This window comes from Trichechus manatus, unplaced genomic scaffold, assembly GCF_000243295.1.
Source record: "Trichechus manatus latirostris isolate Lorelei unplaced genomic scaffold, TriManLat1.0 scaffold00128, whole genome shotgun sequence".
Lineage (NCBI taxonomy): Eukaryota > Metazoa > Chordata > Mammalia > Sirenia > Trichechidae > Trichechus > Trichechus manatus.
The window spans coordinates 5,724,544-5,747,280 of record NW_004444064.1 but is presented as its reverse complement, the minus strand read 5'-3'; the positions used below and the strand labels follow the sequence as shown (position 1 = coordinate 5,747,280).

Genomic DNA, 22,737 nt, shown 5'->3' with positions numbered 1-22,737 from the left:
AACAAATGGATGCAGTGCTGGAGGTGCTCACTCATCTATGCCAAGAAATCTGGAAGACAGCTACCTGGCCAGCCCACTGGAAGAGATCCATATTTATGCCTATTTCAAAGGAAGGTGATCCAACAGAATGTAGAAATGATCAAACAATATCATTAATATCACACACAAGAAAAATTTTGTTGAAGATCATTCAAAAGTGGTTGCAACAGTACATCGACACACAACTGCCAGAAATTCCAGCTGGTTTCAGAAGAGGATGTGGAACCGGGGATATCACTGCTGATGTCAGATGGATCCTGGCTGAAAGCAGAGAATACCAGAAAGATGTTTACCTGTGCTTTATTAACCATGCAAAGACATTCAACTCTGTGGATCATAACAAATTATGGATAACATCACGAAAAATGGGAGTTCCAGAACACTTAATTGTGCTCATGAGGAACCTGTACATAGATGAATAGGTAGTCATTCGAACAGAACAACGGGATACTGTGTGGTTTAAAGTCAGGAGAAGTGTTCGTCAGGGTTGTATCTTTTCACCATATTTATTCAATCTGTATGCTGAGCAAATAAGCCGAGAAGCTGGACTATATGAAGAAGAAGGGGGCATCAGGATTGGAGGAAGACTCATTAACAACCTGCATTATGCAGATGACACAACCTTACTTGCAAAGTGAAGAGGACTTGAAGCACTTACTGATGAAGATCAAAGACCACAGCCTTCAGTATGGATTACATCTCAACATAAAGAAAACAAAAATCCTCACAATTGGACCAATAAGCAACATCATGATAAGCGGAGAAAAGATCGAAGTGGTCAAGGATTTCATTTTACTTGGATCCATAATCAACATCCACGGAAGCAGCAGTCAAGAAATCAAATGATACATTGCATTGGGCAAATCTGCTGCAAAAAATCTCTTTAAAGTTTTAAAAAGCAAAGATGTCACTTTGAGGACTAAGGTGCGCCTGACCCAAGCCGTAGTGTTTTCAATTACCTCATGTGTATGTGAAAGCTGGACAATGAAAAAGGAAGACTGAAGAAGAACTGACGCCTTTGAGTTGTGGTGTTGGCGAAGAATATTGAATATACCATGGACTGCCGAAAGAAAGAACAAATCTGTCCTGGAAGTACGGCCAGAATGTTTCTTAGAAGCAAGGATGGTGAGACTTCGTCTCACAATTTTTGGACATGTTATCTGGAGAAGGACATCATGCTTGGTAAACTGCATGGTCAGCAAAAAAGAGGAAGATCCTCAATGAGACAGACTGACACAGTGGCTGCAACAATGGGCTCAAGCGTATCGATCATGAGGATGGCGCAAGACTGAGCAGTGTTTCGTTCTGTTGTACACAGGGTTGCTACGAGTCAGAACTGACTCGACGGCACCTAACAACAACAACTGCCTTCAACAGTCAAACACACAGCAAATCCTGGGAAGAGGGAGAATCTCACTTTCAGAGTTACCACGTAATAATATTCAAATGTCCAGTTTTTAACAAAAAAATCACAAAGTATACAAAGAAACAGGAAAAGATGACCATTATAAGGAAAAAATAAAGTGAGAGAAATCATCCCTGAGGCAGTCAGACAAGGGACTTACTAGACAAAAACAATTATCTTAAAAATGTTCAAAAAGCTAAAGGAAAATACAAAGAACTAAAGAAAATCAAGAAAACGATGAACAAAATGAGAAGTTCAATAAAGACACAAAATATAAAAATAAATTATGTGAATTATTTTACTGCTTTTGTCTCCAATTTTAAAATTCACAAGAGACTTCCAACATTGCAAAGTGCATTGTTTGATATATACTTTTTTTTTTTTAACTGAGTGGGTTTTCTTTAGATTGTTAGATGCAGAAAAATTAAAGAATCTATGCTTTTCTTTAAACTTTATATGAAGAGCAGAAATATTAGAGAAGCTAGTTACTGCTTAAAATTGGTCTTAAGTACCTTTCCTGTGATGTACATTCAGAGCATGTATTTCTCAGCTGTTTCTTCCTGAAGGAGTTTTAATCAGAACTCTTGCTATCCTTAGCACCATAGCCATCAACTAATTAGCTAAACCATGCAACATTCAAGAGTTTGGCCCAGTTTTCTCTCTATACCTCACTGACCCTATCTTTGGCAGGAAAAAACCCTGCAGTTCTAGAGGAGGCAAAAACCAATTATACTGGTTTATCCCATTACCTTAACAAACGAGTAACAACCAAAGAGAAAATGATACCATGCTAGAATAAGTACAAAAACAGCATCCTCACTTTTATTCACCAATAATCAGGACCTACAGAACCACACAGCACAGATGGACCAATTTCTGCTTCCATGAATTTTAAATTGCCTTTTACAACATTTCCCTGGCGCCCATGAGCTAATGCTCCGCAATATGTTGGTTTGTGAAATTCAAGCAACTGTGCCTTCCTCTCAGCTCCTCCATTCAGCCTCAGCCCCGCACTGCACATTGGCCATAAAAACCTACTTAAAAGAAAAGTGAAGTTATTTTAAAATGCCACACAAAGCAGAGACAGCCTCTAAGTGTACATTAGACTGCCTGTGGAAGGTGACGCCTGCGCTGCCTCGCTCTTACGGTCCTACAGTGTCACATGAGGGCAGCAGCACCAGAATAAAGTAGGGAACATGTTGCCTGATGTGACTTTAAGGACTAACTAAAATGGCAACTTTCACTCTCACACATCATGGTTTCTGAGAAAACGAAGTACATTCTCCTTTGTTTTCTGCCAGTGGCCTAGATCACAAGCTAGATGTCGTGACAAGCAGATGAGGCAGCTACACTGGTGGGGGGCCCTGGTATACATACACACCCATGTACAAAAGGGAGAAATGATCATCATTTAAAGAACTTCAACCAATTATATGTGTTCAAATCTATGAGGCTGTTTTCATGGTATTTGTTAAAAGAAAACCCAAACCTCTTAAGTTTATAGCCAAAGGGCCCAGAATAATGTAAGGTGAGGTTTTTATACCAACCATGTGTATGTATTATAATATACAAAAGAAGAACAACTTCCTAAGTTTATAATATTTCTGCAAACAATAGCTGTAAACACATCAATGAGTCTTCTGATTTTCTTTATTCAAAAATAAAAGAGGCACAAAAATATAGAACTAAGATGTCATCTGAAATAGCAGGTTTACCAAAAGGTTATAAAAATAAACCTCCATTTGGGGGGATTAATTATAATTACTAGAGAGAGAATGAATTGTTTTTCAAAATAAATGTATCTCAGGAAAACGCTGACCAGTGGGGTAGATGGTTATTTAATCTCCTATTTTTACAGGTGAACCTACAGGTCACAAAAAGTCTAAGCAGCAAGAAACCACTCTAAGAACTTCCAGGTATAGCAGATATGGGTACCTTTCTGGAAGGATGGAGTCTTTTCAGGCTCACCTTTGGAAAGATTAACCAACCATCTACAAGTGTTTCACTTGTAAGAGGAAGCTATGTCGGATACATATCTCGTTCATGTCCATCTCTAGTCAACCACATTTAGCCATTTGTAACTCATGGCATACAGTGATAGTTTTTAAAATGCAAAGTGAGGGGCATGGGGACAGGGAAGGAACACTAGTATTTTTTACCAAACTCTCTGTGGACAAGCAAGCATGCTATGTGTCATGCTCCAGAGCCCGCAGGTCTTCCAGGAGCTCCTGGGCCACACTCTGGAGGTGTGGGTTGCGGCTCTTTGACATTGCCAGGATGCGCTGCAGAGGCAGGGAACTCCGGAACTCAGAGGCCGACTTGGAGAAGACTTCTGGTTCTAGAACCACAGACTGGACCAGACGCAACACATGGAGACACACTTCTGCATCTGGATCTATGGGAAAATGAGTAAAGCCTCCTGTTAGAATAAAACCTCCTATAGTATCTGGGGGCAATTTACCCTTTGAGGGGTTTTTGGCCTTTGTGAATGACACATTTATTTGAAAGTTTCAAAAACTATGGCTGACCCAGAAACAGAGTCACTCCTTGATGTAAAAGCTTAGGTCATAAGAGCAACATGAGAAGGCCCATTCATCATCTATTACTCACAATCATATGATTTGAAAATGCTAAACTAAGAATATGAGAGATGAGAGCTTTCCATGTTGTCTGCTATAATTCTGTCCACTTATGAGATCTTTAAAAAAGGTACTGCGTCATTTTCTCTCTGACTGCAGCAAGTCCCTCTAAGACCACATACAGATATACATACATTATGGGCCACTGAGTCACACAGTGTTGCAGGGCACACTATTCACACTGTATTCCATTATCTTCCATGTGAATGTCCCTTGAGTTATATAACCTGGTGGTTGCTGTTGTATGCTGTCAAGCTGATCCTGACTCATAGCAATCCTATAGGACAGAACAGAACTGCCCCATAGGGTTTCCTAGGCTGTAACCTTCACAGGAGCAGATAACCTGGTCTTTTCTTTCACAGAGCAGCTGGTAGGTTCAAACCGTCAACCTTTTGATGAGCAGATGGGTGCTTAATCATTGCTCCACCAGGGCTCCTATATAACCTGATAGCCCTACATATATCGTCGTAATCACTAGAAAATAGGCAGACAAACAAGAGCCCCGACCCAAAGCTATACTTCATAACCAGGATGAAACCAACTCTCCTTACCTTTTATCCGTAGTGGGAACTCTAAATATACTATTAATTCACTTCTGGATTGGGTAGTGTAATTAAACAAGGCTCAAAACCAGTATCTCTTTCTTAGCGCTACAATTAGTCAAAAAGCTTTTTAAGAAGTACTGTAGTTTTACACAAATAACACGCACCTTCTATGTTTGTGTGCCGACAGCTCCCTCTCCCTGTGAGGTATTTTTGAAAGTGCACTATGTTAATTTTATTTTACAGCAACATATTAAAAAAAACTGGCATTGCGGCACTTATGAAAATACCTCGCAGGGGGAGGGTGCAGCTGGCAGACAAACATAGAAGGCATGCATTATTTGCACAAAAATACAGTAAGTGGGTTAAAAGAATGGACTGAACAAACCCTCAATGGTTCAGGGGAGCAGCCACAACCCCATACCTCACCCTGGCTCTTCTTCCCTACAAAACAAGGGCCCGAAGCTGCTGGAAAAGGGCAGCAAGCCCTGTTACCCCCAGGGCATAGCTGAAAAACTCCTTGTGGCTGGGGGAAGGATAGAACCACTTTCTGTACCCTCAGGGAGAGGCAGGGCAAGCCTGCCCCAGACCACTAGCAGTCTCCTACTGTGAGAGAGAGGCACAGACCTGCCAAAGATACCAGGCAGAGTGCAGCTGTCCCAGGGCAGTGGGGCAGGAGTACTGGGAAAGCATCACCACCCAGACGCCAAGTGGACAGGGCCTGCCTGAGACTGAGGCTGAACCAAAACAGCAGAGAACTCCCCTCCATCCTCCACCACTTGTCTAGCAAACACTCAGTCTACAGCTGGGGAGGGGCACCCCTCTGAGGCACAGGTGCACAGAGAAGGCCAAAAGCTGAGCGTGGGGCAGGAACACTGAGAAAAACATTCTGTCAGTTCAGCCCTCACCCTTAGCACAAAAAAGGGTTAGAGGAATCTGAAGCCAGTGGTGCACTGAGGGTAACCACAGCAACAATAACAACAACAAAAAACCCAGCTCAGTCCCCCACACTAACAGCCTAGCAGAAGAAGAGATGTGGCCATTTCCAGGAATAAATACTACTTGCCTCATTCTTTACTACAGGGTTTGGTCAACTATAGGCCCGAAGTCAAATATGGCCTGTGACCTGTTTCTGTACAGGCCACAAGCTAAAAATGGCTTTGACATTATTAAAGCATTTTTTTAAAAAAAGAAGAAGGAAGAAGAAGGAGAATATGCAACAGAGATCATATGTGTAACCTCAACACTCAAAATATTATTATCTGGCTCATTACAGGAAAAGTTTACTGATCTTTTAATCTATTCCTATACACAATGTCCAGCATGCAATCAAAAATTACAATGAAAAATCAAGGCAGGGAACCACTGTCAAACAACAAAGTAATCAACAGAGACAGACTCACAGATGATCCAGATACTGGCACAATCAGAACAGAAACTTAAAATAAAGATGATAAATAGATGGGAATACACTGTTTTAAGGTTCTCATACCACACGTGAAACAGTATACTATTATTTAAAGACAGACTGTGATTAAAGATTATATTGTAAACACTACAGCAAACACTAAAATTCTTTAAAAAGTGTTAGTGATAAGTCAATGGTGCAAATAAAATGAAATATTAAAAAATAATACTCAATACAATAGTAGAGAAAAAAAGCAAACCTACAATACACAAAAAGGAAAACAAATAACTATATGAGTAAAAGTCAATGCAATTAAAAACAAAAAACAATCAGAAAAAAATTAATAAAACCAAAAGCTGATCCTTTAAAAAGTCTATAAAAATTGATAAACCTCTAGACAGACCAGTCAAGAAGAAAGAGAAAAACGACAAATATCAGGAATGAAGGAGAGGACATCACTACAGTTCCTACAGATATTAAAAGGATAATAAAGTAACATTATGAACAACTTTATGTTCATAAATATGACAACTTGCACAGAAATAACAAATTCCTTGGAAGATACTGTCTTAGGCTGGGTTGTCTAGAGAACAAAACCAGTGAAGTGTATAAATACAGACAGAAAGCAACTGATATCAAGGAAATGGCTCACATGGTGGTAGAGGTGGAAAGTCCCAAGCCTAGGGTCAGGCTACATGCTTCTCTTCATTCACATAGCTGCAGCGCTGTCAAACCCAAGATCAGCAGGTCAGACAGCAGGCCCCTGGCTCACAGGCTGCGGAGGCCAATGAATCCCAAGATCAGCAGGTAAGCTGCTAGCTCAAGTCCCAAGAACTGGAGGTCAGATAACAGCGGCCAGCTGCAGGATCCAGAGCAAGCAAAAGCCAGTGAGCGCTACCAGAACGTTCACCTATATTGGATGCAGTCCACAACCCAAGGAAACTCTCTTCCAACTGAGTGGCTGTTCATAACGTATCTCATCATGGAGGTGATTATATCAGATCTCATTATGGAGGTGATTTTATTATTACACAGTTGCCAAATTACATCATAACTGTCAAACCGCAATCATGGCCCAGCCAACTTGACATACCTTAACCATCACAGTCCACCCTTTGTCAGCTTGGCACCTGTATACATCTCTAAATAAAGACAATTATAAAGTCATACTTGTGCCTAACATGATACAACTAACACATGAACAACCGAAAATGCACTAGATCTGTTTACATCTTATATTTTATAAGTGAAGAGAACAAAAATATTTGATGCACATGCACAAGAAAGAAATACTCATAACAATTACAGTCCTTGTTTCTACAACTGCTCATGTGGTTGTACTGGTACTTAGACTACCTTCTTCCACCACCCATTCCGTATTCCCTCTAACCTCAGCAAGTATCTCATCTAGTCGTGGTTCTTTGGCTGGTGGGGTGACCCAAACCTCCACTCCTGAAAGGTCTGCGCCATTAGTAGTCACACTGCAATTGTGTTGCTGTAGTTTTCCATTGACTTTAATCATAGGGCAGGGTAGTACTAAGAGATGTCCTAAGGGATCTCCTGTATTCCAGACATACTCTTCTTTACCTCCATTATATAATATCAATCCGATTTCCTCTTGGTAACCAGGATCAATCACACCAGCCAATATGGTAACTCCCTTCTTTACGTGTTGATTCAGAGGCATAAGGAGCCCAAAGTGGCCAGGTGGCATTCTTAATTTCCAGTTCAATGGAATCAATGTTGTGTTTCCTTGTGGGAGCATTCCTCCCTTTGGAAATAAGAACTCTGGACTGCAAAGCATAGAGTACTGGGGACAGGAACAAAAATTTTGCAAGTGGGTCACTAGGGGTAATAATGACTAGTGCCACTTCCATTTAGACCTCTGATTCCTGGACATATAAATCCTGGCTATGGGAAGAACAGCACAATATACTAGACACTAATTTCAAGCATATATAGCCTCCTGGAGAACACTGCCCAAACCCTGCAAGGTATTGCCACCTAGCTGGCACTGTAATTGTGTCTTTAGAAGGCCAATCCATCATTCTATCAAGCCAGCTGCTTCAGGATGATGGGGAACATGGTAAGACCAGTGAATTTCATGACCATGGGCCCTTTGCCACATTTCATTTGCTGTGAAGTGAGTCTCTTGACCCCAGGCAATGCTGTGTGGGATACCATGATGATGGGTAAGGCATTCTGTAAGTCCACGGATGGTAGTTTTGGCAGAAGCACTGCATGCAGGGAAGATAAATCTGTATCCAGAGTATCTATTCCAGTAAGAACAAAACGTTGCCCTTTCCATGATGGAAGTGGTCCAATGTAATCAACCTGCCACCGGGTTGCTTGCTAATCACCTCTAGGAATGGTGCCATATTGGAGACTCTGTGTTGGTCCCTGCTGCTAGCAGACTGGGCACTCAACAGTGGCTGTAGTCAAGTCGGCCTTGGTGAGTGGAAGTCCATGTTGCTGAGCCCATGCATAATCTCCATCCCTGCCACCATGGCCACTTTGTTCCTGATCCCATTGGGCAATGACAGGAGTGGCTGGGGAAAGAGGATGACGGTTTCCACAGAACGCATCACACTATCCATTTGATGGTTAAAATCTTCCTCTTCCAAGATCACCCTTCGGTGAGCATTCACATGAAATACAAATATCTTCACTTCTTTAGCCCATTCAGAAAGGTCTATCCACATATCTCTTCCCCATACCTCTTTGTCTTCAATTTTCCAATCATGTTCCTTCCAAGTCCAACCAAGCCAGTGGCCACTGCCCATGAATATACAATCACATATATGGCCATTTCTCCTTCCGAGCAAAGTGCACGACCAGGTGCACTGCTCAAAGTTCTGCCCCCTGGGAGGATTCCTTCACCACTGTCATTCCAGGAGGTTCCAGAAAGGGGATGTAAGTGCTGCTGCTGTCCATTTTCAAGTGATGCCTCCATATCAAGCGAACCATCTTTAAACCAGCACAAGTTTTCTCTTCCTCAGTCAACTGAGCACAAGGAACTCCCCATGAGGCCATGGGTGCAGACTGGGAGATGGAAGGTAATCTGACAGGAGTGGAGACCATGGGCATTTGGGCCACTTCCTCATGCAACTTAATTGTGCCTTTAGGTCCTGCTCAGGCCCAATCTTGTATATACCACTTCCATTTAATGATGGAGTGCTGCTGTGCATGTTCAACTTTATAACTCTGTGGGTCAGACAACATCCATTTCATGATGGGCAGCTCAGGCTGCATGGTGGCTTGGTGATCCATGGTTAAGCGCTGAGTTTCTACTAAGGCCCAGTAAGAAGCCAAAAGCTGCTTCTCAAAAGGAGAGTAGTTACCTGCAGAGGATGACGGTGTTTTGCTCCAAAATCCTAACGGTTTGTGCTGTTATTCACCAATAAGGGCCTGCCAAGGACTCCAAACAGCATCTCTATTTGCCTCTGACACTTCAAGCACCATTGGATCATTTGGATTACACGGCCCAAGTGGCAGAGCAGCCTGCACGGCGGCCTGAACCTGTTGCAGAGCCTTCCCTTGATCTGGGCCACACTCAAAACTAGCAGCTTTTCGAGTCACTTGATGGATAGGCCGGAGTGGCACACCCAAATGAGGTATATGTTGCCTCCCAAATCCAAAGAGGCCCATCAATTGCTGTGCCTCCTTTTTAGTTGTGACAGGGAACAGATTCAATAACTTATCCTTCACTTTAGAAGGAGTATCTCAACATGCCTGACACCACTGGACCCCTAAAAAATTCACTGAGGTGGAAGGCGCCTGAATTTTTGTCAGATTAATTTCCCACCCTCTAGCATGCAAACGAAGCCCTGGTGCCACCGTGGTTAAGAGCTATAGCGAGTTACAGCCGCTAACCGAATGGTAGGCAGTTCAAATCCACCAGCTGCTCCTTGGAAATCCTATGGGGCAGTTCTACTCTGTCCTATAGGGTTGCTACGAGTTGGAATCAACTCAGTGGCAACAGGTTTGGTTTTCTGGTTTAGCATGCAAATGTTTTACCAGTAAGTTCAGAGTTATTGACACTTCTTCCTTACTAGGTTCAATCAGCATAATGTCATCAATATGATGGACCAGTGTGACGTCTTGTGGATGGGAAAGGCAATCAGGGTCCCTGGAGACTAAATTATGACATAGGGCTGAAGAGCTGATATACCTTTGAAGTAGGACAGTGAAGGGGTATTGCTGGCCTTGCCAACTGAAGGCAAACTGCTTCTTGTGGTCCTTTGAAACAAGTATGGAGATAAATGCACAATACTATGAAAAATTGTACTGCAACAAATTTGAGAAGCTAGAGAAAATGTAAAAATTCCTAGAAACACACTACATACCTAAACTAACACGAAGTGAGACAGAAATTCTGAACAGTCCCATAACAAGAGAATAAATTGAAGAGGTAATTAAAAAAGAAGAAAAAAAAAAAAACCCTATCCCGACGGCTTCACTGGAGAATTTAACTAAATCTTCAGGAACGAGCTCACACCAGTACTGCTCAAACTATTTCAGAACATAGAAAGGAAGAAATACTCCTGAATTCATTCTGTGAAGCCAGCATAACCCTGATACCAAAGCCAGGCAAGGACATCACAAAAAAAATTACAGACCAGTATCTCTCATGGATATAGATGTAAACATTCTCAACAAAATTCTAGTCAGTAGAATTCAGTATTGTATCAAAAAAATAATAAACCACGACCAAGGGGGATTCATACCAGGTATGCCAAGGATGGTTCAACATTAGAAAATCAGTCAATGTAATCCACCACATAACTAGAACAAAAGAAAAGAATCAGGTCATCATCTTAGTCAACACAGAAAAGGCATCTGATAAAGTCCAACACCCATTCCTGATAAAACCTCTCAATAAAATAGGAACAGAAGGGAAATTCCTCAACATAATAAAGGGCATCTAGACAGAACCAACAGCCAACATCATTCTCAATGGAGGGAGGCTAAAAGCATTCCCCCTGAGAATGGAAACAAGCCAAGGATGTCCTTTATTACCACTCCTATTTAGCATTCTGCTGGAAGTCCTAGCTAGAGCAATAAGGAAACAAAAAGAAATAAAGGCCATCCAAATTGGAAAGGAAGAGGTAAGACTATCTCTCTTCGCAGATGATATGATCCTATACATAGAGAACGCCAAAGATTCCATAAGAAAACTACACAACTAACAGAAAGATTGAGCAGAGTAGCAGGATACAAGATCAATATGTAAAAATCAGTGGGATTGCTACACACCAACAAAGAGAACTTCAAAAATGAAATCATGAAACCAATAGCATTTATAATAGCCTCTAAAAAGATAAAATACTTAGGAATACATCTAATCCAGCACATAAAAGACCTATACAAAGAAAACTACAAAACACTACTGCAAGAAACCAGAGAGACCTACATAAATGGAAAAACATACAATAGAAAGACTCAACACTGTGAAAATGTCAATCCTACCCAAAGTGATCTACAGATATAACAGAATACCGATCCAAATACCAACAGCATTCTTTAACGAGATGGAAAAACTAATCACCAACTTTACTTGGAAAGGAAAGAGGCCCCAGACAAGCAAAGCATTACTGAAGAAAAAGAACAAAATAGAAAGCCTAACACTACCTGATCTCAGAACCTACTATATAGCCCCAGTAGTCAAAACAGCCTGGTGCTGGTACAACAACAGACATATAGACCAATGGAACAGAATTGAGAACCAAGATGTAAATCCATCCACCTATGGTCAGCTTATCTTTAAGAAAAAACCATTAAGTGGGGAAAGAAACAGTCTTTTTAACAAATAGTGCTGGAAAAATTGGATATTCATCTGTAAAAAAATGAAACAGGACCCATACCTCACACCATACACAAAAACTAACTCAAAATGGATCAAAAACCTAAATATAAAACCTAAAAGAATAAAGATCATGGAAGAAAAAACAGATACAACACTAGGGGCCTAATACCTGGCAAAAAGAGAATACACACCATAGATAATAATGCACAAACATCAGAAGATAAACTAGATAACTGAGAGCTCCTTAAAATTAAATACTTACGCACATCAAAAGACTCCACCAAAAGAGTAAAAAAATAACCTATAGACTGGGAAAAAAATTTTGACTATGACATATCCAACAAGGTCTAATCTCTAAAATCTATAGACTACTTCAACATCTCAACAACAAAAAGACAAATAATCCAATTAAAAAATGAGCAAAGGATATGAACAGACACTTCACCAAAGACAACATTCAGGTAGCTAACAGACACAAGAGGAAATGCTCACAATCATTAGGCATTAGAGAAATGCAAAGCAAAAGTGCAGTGAGATACTATCTCACCCCGACATTACTGGCACCAATCAAAAAAACACAAAATAACAAATGTTGGAGAGGTTGCGGGGAGACTGGAACTCTTATGCACTGCTGGTGGGAATGTAAAATGGTACAACCACTATGGAAAATGATACGGCACCTCCTTAAAAAGCCAGAAATAGAAATACCATACAATACAGCAATTCCACTCCTCGGAACATATCCTAGAGAAATAAGAGCCGTCACACAAAATAGACAATGCACACCCAGCATTATTCACAACAGCAAAAAGATGGAGATAACGTAAGTTCCCATCAACAGATGAATGGGTGAACAAATTAGGGTACTGTCTTAGTTATCTAGTGCTGCTGTAAGAGAAATTCCACAAGTGATGGCTTTAACAAAGAGAAATTAATTTTCTCATAGTCTAGTAGGCTAAAAGTCCAAATTCAGGGCATCAGCACCAGGGGAAGGCTTTCTCTCTCTGTTAGCTCTGGAGGAAGGTTCTTCTCATCCATCTTCTCCTGGACTAGGAGCTTCTCTGTGCAGAAACCCTGGGTCCAAATGACGTGCTCTGCTCCCAGCGCTGCTTTCTTGGTGGTATGAGGTCCTCCTGTCTCTCTGCTTGCTTCTCTCTTTCATATCTCAAAAGAGATTTGCTCAAGACACAATTCAATCTTGTAGATTGAGTCCTGCCTCATTAACATAACTGCCACCTTTATCACACCTCATTAACGTCATAGAGGTAGGATTTACAACACATAGGAAAATCACATCAGATGACAAAATGGTGGACAATCACACAATACTGGGAATCATGGCCTAGCCAATTGATACACATATTTTTGGGGGACACAATTCAATCCATGACAGGTACATACACACAATGGAATACTATGCAATGATAAAGAACAATGATGAATCCATGAAACATCTCACAACATGGATGAATCTGGAGAGTATTATGCTGAGTGAAATAAGTCCATCACAAAATGACAAATATGAGAACACTATTATAAAAACCCAAGAAAAGGTTTACACACAGAAAAAAACAATCTTTGGTGTTTATAAGGGAGGGGAGGGTTGGGGAGGGGAAATCACTAACTAGACAGTAGACAAGTGTTAACTTTGGTAAAGGGAAAAACAACACACAATATACGAGAAGTCAGTACAACATGACCAAGGCAAAGTCATAGAAGCTTCCTAGACACATCCGAACCCCTTGAGTTAACGAGTTACTGGGGCTAAGGGCTGGGGACCATGGTCTCAGGTGACACATAAGTCAACTGGCATAAAATAGTTCATAAAGAAAATGTTCTACATCCTAATTTGCTGAGTAGTGTCTGGGGTCTTAAAAGTTTGAGAGCGGCTATCTGAGATACATCTATAGGTCTCATCACATTCGGAGCAAAAGAGTGAAGAAAACCAAAGACACAAGGAAACTATTAATCCAAAGGACTAATGGAACACATGAACTACAGCCGCCACTAACATGAGGCCAAAAGAACTAGATGGTGCCCGGCTACCACCACCAACTGCTCTGACAAGGATCACAATAAAGGGTCCTAGACAGAGCTGGAAAAAAATGTAGAACAGAATTCAAATTCACACAAAAAAGACCAGACTTCCTGGTCTGAGGGAGAGTGGCAGAACCCCTGAGACTTTGGCCCTCGGACACCCTGCTAATTCAGAACTGAAGCCACTCCCAAAGTCCACCTTTCAGCCAAAGATTAGACAGGCCTATAAAACAAAAGTAAAGTAAAAGGTCAGTGAAAAAGGAAGATCCTCAACGAGATGGACTGACACAGTGGCTGCAACAATGGGCTCAAGCATAACAATGATTTTGAGGATGGTGCAGGACTGGGCAGTGTTTCATTCTGCTGTACATAAGGTCGCTGTGAGTCGGAACCAACTCAACGGCACCTAATGACAACAACAACATAAAACAATGACACGTGTGAGGAACGTGCTTCTTAGTTCAATCAAGTATATGAGACCAAATGGGCACACCAGCCCAAAAGCATAGATGAGTAGATGAGAAACTAGGGGGAAAGGGGAAAGGGGAAGTGTGCTGATTCATTGCAGGGATTGCAACTAATGTCACAAAACAATTTGTGAATAAAATTTTTTAATGAAAAACTAATTTGCACTGTAAACTTTCACATAAAACACAATAAAATTTTTTTTTAAAAAAGAAAAAAGTCTTGGAAAGTAATAATAGTAGAGATGAAAACTTCAACAGAAGTTATTAAAAATTAAGTTGAGGAAAGTTCTTAAAAGTAGTGCTAAAAGAAATGAAAAATAGAAAAAAGAAAGAGGACTAGACTGGGAGGTTCAACATCCAAATAATAGGTATTCCAAAAGGAGCGAACTGAGTCAACAGAGAGGAGAAAATTACCATTAATTTTTTTTAATGTCCAAAATAGAAATATATGCTTCCAAAATGAAAGGGTTCTTTTAATTTCCAGTTAAACTGATAAAAAATAGATGTAATATATACAGGCACATCTACATACAATTTCAGCTCAGGAAATGAAACAAAGAAAACATTCTAGAAGGCTCTGTTGTTAGCTGCTGTCAAGTTGATTCTAACACATGGCAACTCCATGTGTGCAGAGCAGAACTACAGAGTTTTCAAGGTTATGACCTTTCAGAAGTAGATTGCCAAACCTGTCTTCCGAGGTGCCTCTGGGTAGGTTCGAACCGCCAACCTTTCACCTACTAGTCAACAGCTTAGCAGTCTGCACCACACAGGGGCTCCACTATAAAGAACCTGTAAGTTTCTAGAAGGGGAAAAACATCATGTGCAAACCAATCAGGAATCAAAACTTCTCAACAACATTGGACATTAGAAGATAATGAAATGATGTCTTCAAGATTCAGAAGTAAAATCATTTCCAACCTGGAATACTATATCCAGCCAAACTACAACTATCTTAGGTGAGAATAAAAAAAGGACATTTCAAATATAAAATATCTCAAAAGCTTTATCTCCCACACACTCATCCTCCAGAGACTACTAGAGGGTGTGCTCCACCTAAACGAAGTAAGCCAAGAAAGAAGAAGACATGGGATACAGAAGACAGAAGCACCAACACAGAAGAAAGGAGAAGAGAATCTTCAGCATAACGGTGAAGGGAAGTCTCAGATTACAGCTGTGCACTGGGTATAGAGGACAGCCTATTCAGATTGGAAACGGTCAAAAGCTCCCGGAGAGACTTCTTCAGGAATCTGAAATTAAGAATATACTTGATATAAATGAACACCTTGAGAGGAGATTTGAACAACTGCTAGAGGATTTAATTAAATTAATAATAAACACATAGAAAACTAAATGAAGCAAGAAAATTATTAGCTGAGAGAAACAAGAAACCGTAAGGGAAGGAAAAGTTCTAATAGTTTACTTTCTGGCTCAACTCCAAATAACAGCAGTCATAACAAGGTAAACATTAAATATTAACCTAACCCCAAAAATGGCTGTATTTAATTATGGAAGAGAGGACTTAGAGGAAGAACAAGACCAGAGTCATCTTCTTGCATAATGAAAAATAGATAACGCTTAAAACTAAATTATTAGGAGGATATAATTTAGAGTGGTGCTTCCCAAACCTTTGAACATTGCCCACACAGAAAATGATATCTACAGGGCACATGATGGTAACCTGAAAGAGATTTCTGAATGGCTATACTGGTTGCACAGTGGTTAACAGCTCAGGCTGCTAACCAACAGGTCAGCTGTCCGAATCCACCAGCCATTCCTTGGAAACCATATAGGGCAGTTCTATTCTGCCCTATAGGGTTGCTATAAGTCGAAATTGACTTGACAGTAACATTTTTTTTTTTTAATATGGAACCTGGTGGGAAAAAAATGATTTTTATATTATACAATCACAACAATAAAAATAAAGCCCAAAGTATTAAGAAAGATATCAAACACTGACTTTGTATAAAACATCCAAATAAAATATTCTCAATTTTAATGAGAAACCTATTCCTGTGAGCATGACTCTTTATATTAGGTTATATGCTTTAAATGACTCTACATAATCTCTAATTTAGAATTTGTAATAATGATCTATTCAAATTCTTGACAACCACCATAATGCTGATCTGTTCACACACGTAGTGAAAAAAATATTTTTAACTTTTTTACAACCATTCAAAATTTCTAACAGTTGAAATTATATTCAAAGAATCTAACAAATCTTTTCATCTACTGATGAAGTGTTCTGTGATAATGCCAATGGATTTCAAATGCAATCAAACATTTTCCTGTCAGGCATTTCACAATAGTGGTGAAGTTCTAAGGGCATATGTTTGTGCACGTCACCTCCTGGTGGCTTGCAACCCACTTAAAAGGCACGTATGGAATCTGGATCACAGCCTAGAGCCACGCTGGCCACATCTTAGGCTATGTACTCTGCTCCTTGGGTACTCAGGAACAAGGATTTTTCCAGCAGCTCCATGAGGGCTTGTAAACTTCGAAGAACAAGGAAAGAGGGAAGGAAATAATCCTCCTTGACTCCAAACAGGCCTCCAGTTACTGCCCAAGTCCTCAACCTTGCTTACAAAGCCCCACATAATCTAGCCCCTGCCTGCTTCCCTGGGCTCAGCACACAGCACTCTCCCTTCCTCCTCACTGTGAACCACTAACACTGGCCTGCTCTCAATTTTCTGAATATGCCTACTGACCTCAGCTCCCATTACCTGGTAAATCATGCCTGGTTTTCAACAAAAAATTACAAGGCACGCTAAAAGGCAAGAAAAAAAAGTCTGAAGAGACAAAGCAAGCATCAGAACCAGATTCAGATGCAACACAAAAGTCGAAATTATCAGATAAGAAAATTAAAATAACTATGATTAATATGCTAAGGCACTAATGGAAAAAATAGACAACATGAAAGAACAGACAGGTAATGTAAGCAGAGAGATGGAAATCCTAAGAACCAAATTTCAGCTTAAATATCTCCTTGGAGAGACCTCCCTGGCCACCCAATATAAAGTAATCACCTACTTCCTGTCTACCCCATCCCCCTATTTTAGTGCTCTGTATAACACCTGCTCAGTGAAGGCATCTTCTCACTCCTCCTCCACTGGACTGAAAGCTTCATGAAAGCAAGGACTTTGTCTGTCTTGCTCACCCCTATGTCTCCGAAACTTAGAGGGAGGACTCAGTAAATATTTGTTGAATGAATGAAGAAGTTGTATTGTATGTGACTAAGGCTGATACAACACAAATGATAAAGAAATTTCAGAATCAACAAAATAACTAGGTGAACTGAAGCTGTGTGGTCCCAAAAAGGGTAAAATAAAACAGGCCACTGGAAGCCACTGAGACTACAAGAATAAATGAGACAAACACAGTCAAGAGTCCAGCCCAATAGGAGCAATCTCACAATGATTCCATTATACGGGAAAAATGGTCAGCTCCTGGACAGCATTTGAAGGGAACACAAAGAAAGGCAAACTTCACAAAGGCGAAAAACTCTACAGATGGAGGTTAACACAGAACACAAGTCTGCTTAGTTGCAGATCAGTAATTAATACACAGTTTGTATTTTAAAACAATCATCGAAAACCTCATTATTTCAAACTGAGAACATTTCCAATAGTCATGGCTCAATTTTGGGTTTAGAGAAGGGTCAAGCAACTTGAGAGAGGAAAGACTATCCCCTGAGGTCAACATAGAGAAGACAAAGATGTTGGGATTATCTGACAAGGATTTTAAAGCAGCCAGCATAAAAATCATGCTGGAAACAAACAAATAAATAAAAATCTCAGCAAAGAAATAGAAGCTATATAGAAGAACCAAATGGAACTTTTAGATCCAAAAGGTGCCTTAACAGAAATAAAAATCTCAGTGGATGGGCTCAACAGCAGAATGCAGAGGACAGAAGAAAGATCCAGTGAACTGGAAGGCAGAAAGTAGAAATTAGCCAATCTGAAGAACAGCCTGAAAAAAAAAATGAACAGAGCCTCTAGGACCTGTGGGACTATAACAAAAGATTTAACATTCATGTTATTAGAATCCCAGGAGGAGAGAAGAAAGAAGGCAGTTCTGAAAAAAAGAAGAAATAATGGCTAAAAACTTCCCATATTTGGTAAAAGTCATAAACCTATCAATTCAAGAAGCTGAGTGAACACCAAACAAGATAAACCCAAAGAAATCCATGCCAAGACACATCACAGTCAAACTTCTAAAAACTAAAGACAAAGAAAAAAATCTTGAAAATAGCAAAAGAGAATGGAATGGCTAAAGAAAGTTCTCTAAAATAGAAAGGGAAAAACAATTCACAGACACTGGATTTTTCATCAGAAACCATGAAGGCCAGAGGAAGTGACACAACATTTTTCACATGTGGAAAGAGAAAATAACTGGAAACCCAGAATCCTGAATCCAGGGGAAATGTCCTTCAGGAATGAAAGGGAAATCAAGACATTTTCAGATGAAGGAAAATTAAGAGAATCTGTCACCAGATGAACTACCCTAAGAGTGGCTAAACCACACAAAAACAGGTATATGAATATTCACAGCAATAGCATTCATAATTGTGAAAACAGTCCAAACATCCATCAACTGATGAATGGATAAACAAAATGTGATTATAGTCACACAATAGAATCTCATTCCACAACAAAAAGGAATTAAGTACTGATACGTGCTACAACATGGATTAACCTTGAAAACATCATGCTAAGTGAAAAAAGTCAGATATAAAAGGCCACATATTTTATGATTCCAATTCTATGAAATGTCCAGAGTAGGCAAATCCACAGAGACAGAGACTAGCTTAGTGATTGTCAGGAACTGGGTGGAGGGGTCAATGAGGAGTAACTGCTAATGGGTATGAGGTTTCTCTGGAGGCAATGAAAATATCCTAAAATTAGACACTGGTGATGACTGCACAACTCTGTGAATTTCTAAAAACCACTGAATTGCACATTTTAAGTGAGTAAATTTTATGGTAGATAAATTATATCTCAATAAAACTGTTTTTGTTTTTTTTTTAAAGGACAACAGTGGGAAAATTGGCAAAACTCAAATTAGGGGTGAAGATTAGTTTATAAAAAACAAATGTTAATTTCCTGGTTTCAATAACTATTGAATATCTATATAAGATGTTAACATTAGGGATTGCTGGGTGAGGGTACTCTCAGTACTATTTTTGCCAACTTGTTTGTAAATCTAAAAATGAAAGGGGAAAAAAAAAAAAAAGAATGGCTAAAGAAAGTTCTCCAAACAGGAAATGATAAAAGAAGGAATCTCGGAATACCAGGAAGGAAGAACAAACAACGGAAAGAGTAAAAATATGAGTAATACAACAGACTCCCCTTCTCCTCTCGAGTTTTCTAAACTATGACAGCTGAAGCAAAAATTACACTGATGTGGTTCTCACTGTATGTACAGGCAATATTTAAGACAAATGTAATTACAAATGAGCAAAGGTCAAAGGATATAAAGGGAGCTAAAGCTTCTACACTTCACTGGAACTGGTAACATGTCTCCACCTTAAGCAGTGATTAGTTAGGTACATAGAATGTAAAATTACATGAATAAAACCAAATTTTCCTTGGATATTCTCATCAAAACGAGGTTAAAATTTACAGAGTAAATGTACAAACTTTATGTGTATAACCCAGTAAGTTTTGACAAATGTATACACCCTCATAAAGCATAATTCTATCAAGATACAGAACACTTCCATCACTGTCAAGTCCCCTCAGGCCCCCTTCCAGCCAATCCTCACCCATAAGCAGCCAACGTTCTGATTTCTATCACTAAGTCTTGTCTGCTCCTGAAAACCATACAAATGGAACCACACAAAAAGAAAAAAAAAAGGTTATTTCATTATGAAAGCTCAGGCAAATCAAAACAAGTGAAATAATACTCTGCTTGCTTTTTTCCTACAGTTTCTTTATGCAGTCCCCTCTTGCCATTTTTGAGCTATTTTCTTCTCACAAAGTCCTATCAAGAGTTTACATGGAAATGACATCACTGCATCATATCATGCTGTCTCCCAAACAGTAGACAGATCTCTTTGTTAATGATTTTCACGTTTAAATCACGTGGCAGTGGGAAAGCGGGGAGAAAAGCTGTGCTAATGATCTGGAACAGAGTCTGTAAGAAGGCCACCCCAATTAGAAAACACCAAAGCAATTTTAACAAGGTGACGCGAGTTCCCCTGGACTGGCATCCTTCACAGCACTGTGGTTTTGTCTTGTCATGGATCTGTCACTGACAAAGCCTCTGATCAGCATGTAGCTCACTCAGGTCACATCCGTCACCAGAGCCAAATGCTCCTATTAACCAAAAAAAAAAACCTGTTGCCGTCGAATTGATTTCGACTCATAGCAACCCTACAGCTAGGTTTAAATAGCTGCATCATATCCATGGTAAATAGCACAGAAGCAACTAGCTCTGCCAGCTGTGCCAACACAATTCACATGTGCCCACCAGCCCCTGAACACCAGGATAGAGGACTTACTGCTGGTGAATAACTGACAATATTTAGTGACAGGCCACATTCTTCCATATTACTATGTTCTAGAACGGAGATTAGAATGCAACTATAATTCAATAAAATTATTTGAAATTTAAAAAATCCATTTCTTTGAACACACAGCAGAACTCAAATGTTTGACCCTAAAGTTGGCATGGGCTGATGTAAGATTCCTTAGACCACAGCTCGACATCCACAAACCTCTCTGGATGGCAGGAAGAAAGGTGTAAGACTCCCTCCTTTTCCATCCTCTCCTTCTCCATCCCTTCCTATTCTCCATATACACGCTCAGCATCAGGATGAAGCTAGATCAATGGTTTCCAACAGGGTTCACTGGAGCACTAGTTCCTTGAGATGGTAATAGGTTTTTCCATTATGACCACACCCACCACCACAGGGAGGGGGAAGGAAAGGAGGGACAAAGCAACACACTCTGGTAATTAAGTTTTGGTTGATTAAGGACCAGAGGACAATGACATGGCATTGAGACATTCCACACTCAACACTCCTAACTCCACATGCCCTTGTGACAGCTGTGATCATGAGAAAATGCCATGTTTCTCAAACTCAGTCACCCATGTTGACTCAAAGAAAAATCGCCACTCAACCCCAATGGATTTCATTATAGCTGTACTATTTCCTTAATACAGGCTCACCTCAGATGGCTTTTTTGTTCTTAATTATACCTTATAATTAAAACAAACAAATCCACCTTTCTTTACTTATTTAATAATTGTTGTTAGTTGCTGTCAAGTTGCTCTGACTCATGACAACCTTATGTATAACAGAATGAAACCTTGCCCAGTTGTGAGCCATCTTCAGGATCTTTGTTATGTTTGAGCCCATTGTTGGGACTACTGTGTCAATCCATCTCATTGAGGGTTTCCCTTGTTTTTGCTGGCCCTCTACTTTTCCAAGCAGGAAGTTCTGGTGATGTATGCAAAGTAAGTGAGCTAAAGTCTCACCATCCTCACTTCTAGAGCATTCTGGTTCTATTTCTTCTAAGAATGATTTGTTCGTTCTTCTGGTAGTCCATGGTATATTCGATATTCTTCACCAAAACTGTAATCCAAATGCACCAATTCTTCTTCTGTCTTCCTCTTTCATTGAGTAGTTTTCGCACGCATGATGAGGTGACTGAAAAGACCATGGCTTGGGTCAGATGCACCTTAGTCATCAAAGTGACATCTTTGCTTTTTAAAACTTTAAAGAGGTCTTTTGCAGCAGATTTGTCCAATGTAATACGTCATTTGATTTCCTGACTGCTACTTCCATGGACATTGATTACTGATTCAAGTAGAATGAAATTGTTGACAACTTCAATTTTCTTCTCCTTTTATGATGTTTATTGGTCTAATTGTGAGGAATTTCGTTTTATTCTTGTTCAGACATAATCCATACTGAAGGCTGTGGTCCTTTACCTTCACCAGTAAGTGTTTCAAGCTGTCTTCATTTCTGGCAAGCAAGGTTGTGTCATCTACATATCGCAGATGGTTAATGAGTCTTCCTCCAATCCTGATGCCACCTTCTTCTTCATAAAATCCATCAGATCAGATTATTTGTTCAGGATATAGATTGAATAAGTAAGATGAAAGGATAAAATGCTACACACTTTTTCCAATTCTGAACCACACAGTATCCCCTTGTTCTGTTCACACAACTACCTCCTGATTCATGTACCGGTTCCGCATGAACAAAATTAAGTGTTCTGAAATTCCCATTCTTTGTAATGTTATCCATAATTTGACAAATTCCTTTGTGTAGCTGATAAAACACAGGTAAACATCTTTCTGGTATTCTCTGCTTTCAGTAGACATCAGCGATGATATTCCTCATTCTGTGTCCTCTTCTGAATCTAGCTTGAATTTCTAACAATT

General features: G+C 39.9%; 1 protein-coding gene across 1 annotated transcript in view; it reads right to left on the bottom strand.

The window, feature by feature from the left end:
• Window positions 1–3,089: 3,089 nt before the first annotated feature.
• Window positions 3,090–22,737, bottom strand: part of HSF2BP (heat shock transcription factor 2 binding protein) — a 169,767-nt gene continuing 150,119 nt past the window's right edge. The window contains exon 9 of the mRNA XM_004384865.2: window positions 3,090–3,839. Coding sequence (XP_004384922.1) covers window positions 3,631–3,839 — 209 coding nt within the window. The 3' untranslated portion in view covers window positions 3,090–3,630. The remainder of the gene's footprint in view (window positions 3,840–22,737) is intronic.